The sequence below is a fragment of the Poromitra crassiceps genome (genome assembly GCF_964638095.1).
Source record: "Poromitra crassiceps genome assembly, chromosome: 13".
Taxonomy (NCBI): Eukaryota; Metazoa; Chordata; class Actinopteri; order Beryciformes; family Melamphaidae; genus Poromitra; species Poromitra crassiceps.
This window is the reverse complement of record NC_139644.1, coordinates 45,509,651-45,517,774: the sequence shown is the minus strand read 5'-3', so window position 1 is coordinate 45,517,774 and position 8,124 is coordinate 45,509,651. Positions and strand designations below refer to the sequence as shown.

General features: G+C 43.8%; 1 protein-coding gene across 2 annotated transcripts in view; it reads right to left on the bottom strand.

Annotated features, from left to right (window-relative positions):
- Positions 1–19: 19 nt before the first annotated feature.
- jmjd8 (jumonji domain containing 8) overlaps positions 20–8,124 on the bottom strand; it is a 27,528-nt gene continuing 19,423 nt past the window's right edge. Inside the window, exons 8-9 of one of the 2 annotated variants that reach the window (XM_083649650.1) lie at positions 5,965–6,026; positions 20–5,122 (exon numbers count right to left, since the gene is read on the bottom strand). In XM_083649650.1, coding sequence (XP_083505776.1) covers positions 5,077–5,122; positions 5,965–6,026 — 108 coding nt within the window. In that variant the 3' untranslated portion in view covers positions 20–5,076. Of the gene's footprint in view, positions 5,123–5,964; positions 6,100–8,124 lie in introns of both variants that reach the window. The other variant, XM_083649649.1, reaches the window with a different exon arrangement.

The window sequence follows — 8,124 nt, the reverse complement described above, 5'->3', positions numbered from 1 at the left end:
AGCAGTGCCCTGAGCTGAGACAGACAGGGGAGTGGCTCTGAGGAGAGGACTACTGACCTCAGTGCCCTGAGCTGAGACAGAGAGGGGAGTCGCTCTGAGGAGAGGCGCATGCCATGTGGATCGCTGTGTTCAGTCTTAATAGAGTGCCAGAGTCTTCCGCGTTCACACTCGGACAAAAACTAAAACGGAGTAACGTTTTTATTTCTTTATTTTTGGCCTGAGCGAAAATATGGTCACTCCTGATTCTAAATGTAGCTGAATCGCTTGGTTTGACCAACTACAACTATTTTTATAAGCATTTTATGAAATGTAGATGGGGGAAATGAATGGCAGATGAAATGCCTTGGTATGCTGAATGCGGGAGACTTTGGCCTCCAATCAGACTCCGCCCCCTCTCTTGTGTCTGGTCGTTCTCTCCATCTGTCCCATTCTCCTCCCATGTTCAGGGAGCAGCTAGCTGAGCCCGCAACTAGCAATGATTACATCGTCTTTGTGAATATTCATAATCGAGTGTCGGGACTGTCCGTACAATTCCGTGTGTCAAAGATATACAGTATACACTATATGGTAGGTGTTTATATGACTGAATCAAAGGTATACAGTATACACTATATGGTATATAGGTGTTTATATGACTGAATCAAAGGTATACAGTACACTATATGGTATATAGGTGTTTATATGACTGAGTCACAAGCTTTGGTTGGCGGTCACTAGTTGCCCAACGGCAGATTAGTTTGATAGTGTACTGGGATCAGATTGCATGTCCGTGAGTTTTTGATTGATTGAGAAGTCATCAGTTGCTGGTTTCTGATATTTTAGTCATCCACTATTTATTACGGTTGAATTATTTCTTACTGACGAACGTTGAAGTCCAGATTCACTAAGATTGCGTTGTGAGCGGCGAGCTGCGCATTTTTTTTTTACACCTCAGTTGTTTGAGCTTTGAGTTTTTCTCTTATTTACTAAGAAATGCATATCAAGTTGTGGAACAAACAAATACTGTGCAAGCAATTATCTAGGGCTGCACGATAAACGGTATTTTCATCGTCATCATCACGATACGAACAACAATAAACACATGGCAAAGACTGCCTGAAATGCAATGAATAACAAAAAACATTTTGTTTACACGTGCATTCACACTCTGCATGCGATCGCTTTGTCTTGTGTTGTAAATACAGCGCACACCTTTCCGTTCGCCCCCTCCATATGTAGCATGCGTAGGGCATAGGCTATTCCATGTTTGGGGTCTATATGTTAGCAGTATTAAAGCAGGAAGACATAGGAACTGTATAGCTCATATACATACTTCAATAGTGTCATAAAGTCATATCGTCATCGCAATAATGAACAATGTTATCGCATATGGCAGATTTTCCTCATGATCACCAATTCCAATTCAGCTGTAAAGATAATCCAGCAAGGCTGCACTCTTACAGTACGTCCCAGAGTCTCAGCATCCTCATCGGAACGTTGTTGTCTGATGTGGTCTGAGGTTCGAGGATGGAAAAGGCTCTTCCGCCTTTTCCACGACGCATCGGTGAATTGGTTACAATCTGGATTTGCACGACCTCGCCTCCAAATAAATATGTGGGCAAAATGTGGTTGACCTATAATTTACATGCGTGACGGGCAGCTTTCCACTTGCTGCATACAGTGGGTGAGTGAACAGCGTTGTGATTGGCCATGCATACAGTGGGTGAGTGAACAGCGTTGTGATTGGCCATGCATACAGTGGGTGAGTGAACAGCGTTGTGATTGGCCATTCTGATTTGGGAATTCTGGTGGTGAAAATCTTTAGTGAATCTGGACCAAAGTATTTGAGCCTAGTTTTTAGCCAAACACACTTTAATCAAGTTAAATCACACACACACACACACAAAGAGAAACAAAAAACCCCATCTTGCACACCATCTAGAAATGGTGTGAGACCACCCATTAAAAAAAGATCATCAGCATTTATGACACAAAGCATTCTACCATAAAAAAAAATTCACATCAGTCTTTAAGGAAGTAATCCATACTGCAGCTACAATGTAACTACAAACAAAGGGATCTGATGAGTACAACCGTACAGATTATCTTTGGTGTACCCCCGACCTGACTGCAAGTCACCCTGGGGGTAGACATACCCCACTTTGGAAATAAGTGATTATACGATCATGGTTGCACCTTCAATTCATGACAACAATAATCATCTTAAAAGGAAGGACTAGTGTGACTAGAGAGACGACTAGTGCTCCTGGTCTTTTGTGCTTGCTGGAGAACAGTGCTGCTGTCATCACTGAGTGATGTGACACAATCACTGCTGTATCACAGAGGCTGTTTACACCTGCTTTTAAAATGCCATCGGATCACAAGAGGACGTAACGTCACTTCCCCGCTCTATATGCAAATGAACCACTAGGCTCTGTCATATACGGTAGTCTAATGCGCTTGCCTTGTGCTTATATGGTGTCATATACGGTAATGCTGGTAGATGCGGGAAGCGACATGGCTCGACGGGGTACGCAGATGGTGTGATTTATTCAAACAAGCTAAAGCTGCTTGAAAGTCAACATTACAATGAATGTATGTCCAGCCAGGCTCCTGAATCATTTGCGTTTGCAAAGACCAAATGTCATGTTATTTTTAACCTCCTATATCGCCGAGGACGCCAAACATGTTTCTGAGAGCAATCATCAGCACACATCATTCAGCATTATGTCCAACCAGTGTTTCCCCTTCTACTGTGGCAGGTCGCCTGCTTAAACACATTATAGTGTTTCCTTAGTAGCCTATAGTACTCAGTAGCGCCGAAAATGCACCGATTTTTTAAGCAACTGCAGGCCTTTTCTGCTAGATGCATGGACGTGAGAAAAACGCAGAGGTCAGTTGTGTAGGCGGTCCTTCAGTGTGTCCTGAGGACGCATCAGGAAACATTAGCATTTACACTAGAAAAGACATGTGGTCAAATGCATTCCAGACCACCTCTGTAAGTGGTTTGAGTGATGGGATCTCAATGCTTCTTGGTGGGTCATTTACACTTGCATTTAGTGTTGTCCACTTGATCCGCGTAAACAGCCTTACAGAGTTCCTCTGAAGACCGTGATCTTGTCATTCAGCTGTTGAAGCTGTCTGCTCCTAGATCAGCCGCCTCCTGATGGGAAGACCACAGTAGTTGTCTAGATCAGCCACCTGCTGATGGGAACACCACGGTAGTTGTCTGGATCAGCCGCCTGCTGATGGGAACACCACGGTAGTTGTCTAGATCAGCCGCCTGCTGATGGGAACACCACGGTAGTTGTCTAGATCAGCTGCCTGCTGATGGGAACACCACAGTAGTTGTCTAGATCAGCTGCCTGCTGATGGGAACACCACAGTAGTTGTCTGGATCAGCCGCCTGCTGATGGGAACACCACAGTAGTTGTCTAGATCAGCTGCCTGCTGATGGGAACACCACGGTAGTTGTCTAGATCAGCTGCCTGCTGATGGGAACACCACGGTAGTTGTCTGGATCAGCCGCCTGCTGATGGGAACACCACGGTAGTTGTCTAGATCAGCCGCCTGCTGATGGGAACACCACGGTAGTTGTCTAGATCAGCCGCCTGCTGATGGGAACACCACGGTAGTTGTCGGGGGCATTTGAAAATTGTGGGAGCCAACGCCTCTAATCCTGATGAGGCTCTGCTTCTGAAAGCTGTTTTCCCCAGTGTGACATTTTAACCATTTCAGGTTTAGGCCCCATAACGCTATTTGCACATCTCTACTGCAATTTGCACAAACACTTTGAAAAAGATAGGGTTAGCACAATACTACGGTACTCTACAGGAGTACAGAGTTGTACTGTAATACAATAAGCAGTATCGTCCACTAGGAGTGCAGAAAACCCCTCGAGTAATATTCACTCAGCGGTCGGAGCGATCCTGGTTTACTAGTTAATCTTCTAATAAGAAACTTTAACATTTGACAAATGCCTTTTTTGTACCTTGTGATGCCCCATACACAATAATGTCTCAGTATTGTGGATTAGGTGTTAGTTATTATTTAAAGCATCTTTATTAGCTTGATTAATATCAAAGTGCTGTATTGGGATGTGTGTTTGCTGTATGTTCTTTGTGTTATTTCATGACAGTTCATATTATCAACAGACCAATAAAAACTGAAAATGAGTCATTGCAAGTTTCTAACAAATACAGAACAACAAACAGAAACTGACAGTGAGAGTTTTTACTTGGGTAATTATTACATTTGCTTTGATCAAGGCAGCAAATCCTGTTTGCCTGTATTGAACATAATCTATGATTTGAATTCAGCAAAATCAAAAATGTCCATGGAATGAAAAGAGCAAATCAGTTATCCAGAACTAAGCAAATGTAAATCAGTACAGAAAACAAAACAGGACTTGATTGTAAAAAGAATTAAATCGTTTTTCTGATTTCCCCCCATTTGTACTTGGCCAATCCCCCCCCACTCGCTGCTCCGCCCCCTCTGCCGATCTGGGGAGAGCCAAGAGTAGCACCATACTTCCCCTAACACATGCGCAGTTGCCAGCTGCTTATTTTCCCCTCAGAGCGGAGAGCTTCACTGGCAGGACGTAGCACGTGGGAGGATCATGCTATTCCCACCAGTTCCCTTCCACTCCGACCAGGCCCCCCGACCGCAAATTTTCTCAGTAGTGAGCAGAGGGTCTGGACTTGAAACCTGGGCCTCAGCCAATCATCTTCATTTGCTTGATTGGTCATTAAAACATTAAATACACAATGATTACAAAGCATAGCAGCATGTTAAGATGGCCGTCTGCTCTGACACCACTTAGACCAGTGAGGAATCAGGAATAGTCTCCGCTGTTGAAACCATTCGGCTGGAATGTTATTTGGTCTCTGGTATTCCATTTGGAGGCCACATCACGCGCAGACCACCACAACATCACAAGTTCTCAGAGTCTTTCTTGATCAGCATCGTCTCATCTTGGGAGATCAGAACCAGTCCCTTGTTGAGTGGGATGCTGTGTCCGTCCTGTCAAAGTGTGCCAGAGGAGAGGAGAGCGGAAGGAGCCTCAGCCCAGGAAGGTGGAGATGAAAACACTGGTGTCTAGGTTGAGAGTGGCGTGCCACCAGCGGTCAGGGAAATACAGCAGCTGTGGAGACAGATCCACTGTTAGGAAATATGTCTTTGTGCTCCTTCCACACTGGTTCCTGTCACTCTGGGAGGTTTAACTACGGAGGGAAAAATCCAGGATTGTCTTGGTGGATCTAAATATCTAAGTTTGGGCTATTTTTCCCTCTGATGTTTATCTCAATACATTGCTTACCAAAAGTATACAAAAAGTCTCCCCCCAGGATCTCCAAGTTGGCTTACTTCCTATACATTCATTCAACTTTATTTTAATAAGAGCTGGATGGGCTTTTTCTGTGGCAAAATAAGAAAAGCGTGATCAAACTAATAAAAAGCCTATCAAAGAAACAGAAATAGTAATATTAGCAAGAATATTAATATAAATGATTTAAAAAAGAGCTACAAGCAAATGTTTAACATTTCAATCACGTCTTCCTCGTTGAACTGATCTGATGTAACCACATTCTTCAGGACCGACACACTGCATCATTACATCTCACACTGTATGGGTTTGGGCCATTCAAAAATTCAATCACTGTCAATTCAAATTCAATACCCAGGGTTGGAATCTGAATGCTCACCAACTGTAAAGAAACAGAATGTGAATTGAATTGAAATCCATACAATTTCACCTTTGCATTCATATGTGGGACTTTTATGTAGCAATTATGACTTTTTGTTTTTCGTTTTACCCCCACACATAGCTGAATCTAGACTGGCTATTTAGAGTGACCGGCGCAGATCACCGGTCGAGGCCGATCACGTGGAAATGGGCCATTTCCGGTCACGTGCCTATCGATCGGTGCATCCCAAGCCACCTTTTTCTCCACTGGAGAAACTGAACTGGAGTAGAGTTTTGCTCACCTCTCCGGGCCGGATGGTGCACTCCAGCGGTGCCTCCTCCTGCGGCAGCAGGGGGTAGGTGTCTGTTACCCAGGACAGAGTGGTGCGGTTGGGGTGGAAATGAGGCTCCTTCTCTGGCGGATAGAGGAACCAGCGCTGTGTGAAGACACACACATTCATGAAGAGTTTGGCAGACTCAACTCTATTCAGACAGCGGTTGTGAAAGCCCAACTTGTGTGCTAATAAGTGTACAATGTAGCTTGGTACAGTTTAGTAGCACATGACAGACGTGTGCAGACAGGATGTGTGCAGACAGGATGTGTGCAGACAGGACGTGTGCAGACAGGATGTGTGCAGACAGGACGTGTGCAGACAGGATGTGTGCAGACAGGACGTGTGCAGACAGGACGTGTGCAGACAGGACGTGTGCAGACAGGATGTGTGCAGACAGGACGTGTGCAGACAGGATGTGTGCAGACAGGATGTGTGCAGACAGGACGTGTGCAGACAGGACGTGTGCAGACAGGATGTGTGCAGACAGGATGTGTGCAGACAGGACGTGTACAGACAGGATAGCTGTGTCCCAATTCAGCGGCCACGGCCTTCGTCGGCCGCGGCCTACAGAGGTCTGTCCTCCGCGGACCAGTCAGGGGAGTGCGCAGCCTTCAGTCGTTGAGCGAAACGAGACGGTCTAGCCTACTACTAACCTCGCGTCACCAGGCTCTTCTCGGCGAGAAAGAGCTGCTGTGTCACTAGCTGTTCACGCCCCCAGAATGGTTTCCTTAGCAACCAGTTGACAGTGCGAGCGAATCTGGGAATCCCATCTCACGCACCGGCCTGTCTCAAAAGTTTAAGGCACGAACAGACAGCCTAATAACATGGAGCCAGAGCAAATTGTTTTGCTGATCATTTTGTTTTATTTTATGGAAGAGTTGGAGCTTCACCGCCGCCGCATGTTTCTCAGGCTGGGAGAGGATGAGCAGGTAAATTATTGGATAAGCTGTGTCACTTACTTTTAACTATTCTAAATGTTAACGTGGTTTATATGGCTAATGTCAGTTAACTTTTCATTTCATATAGCCTAAGCCTAACCTTACAGGTTTTTTTTGCTATATATAGCCTAGATAGCTAGATAGCCTCCCTCTCAAAGCCCATGGGAGAAAGTGACATGGCATATCATATCTAGCTATTGTTTAACATGCTTTCTTCTCCTTTCCCCCCAGATCAGACCCCTATATGCACCCCAAACACTCTGGAGACCACCCAAGATGATGCCCCACTAGAAGACATTTTATGCCACATTTATTTATTTATATGTAGCCTACATATTTAATAAATTGGTTCACTTTTTCAGTATTCCCCTCCATTACATGTGATGCATTATTTATTTATTTCTACATGTTTGAATAACTATTTAGAGGACAAAATAAAGTATTACTACCACTGTTGTCATGCTCTGTCTAGTGAAGTCTCAGTTTGTGTTTCCCAAGTTCAGGTTATAATCATCATCTGTAACTACTCATAAGGACATCATGGGGGAAGCATAAAGGGATCTGATCCAACTTAGACATGTATTTTGCTAACTTCTGTAGAGGTTAAATATAGCACATCTCTGTGATCCTGCAGTGCTGCAGACTACACACATGTGTAAAGTAGGGTTAATGTGATCTCACCTTATGGTTAAAGTTAGCTGAGCTAGACAGTTTGAACTTAACATAAACATTCTAAATGGAACCCCAGCTCACCTGTTGCAGTGTTTGCTAGTACAACTATCAGGACTCCTAGGACAGGATTGACAATTCTGTGAAAACAGTCTATAAAAACACTCTTATCTGCAAGACTCAAATTGAAAGAGAAAACTGTATACATATTCTGGAGCCAAAGCTTTTTCCAATGCACGTTTGCATTCATATGCAGTGAAGATCAACTATGACAGTATATTCAGATCTATAAACCATACATTTCCCACAGGCCTGCTATTGACAGTAAATATGAATGTGTTTTCTGTTAAATGATCTCTTTGCACCATAACATTGTTGTGCCGTGTAAAAAGAAAGAGAAAAAAGTTTTTCTTAAACAAAATATTTATTAAATAACAAACTGTACATGTATGAAATAATCTATACATGGATAAAAAAAAACATTCATGAAAACAACAAAACCTGAATGTGCAAAACCTCA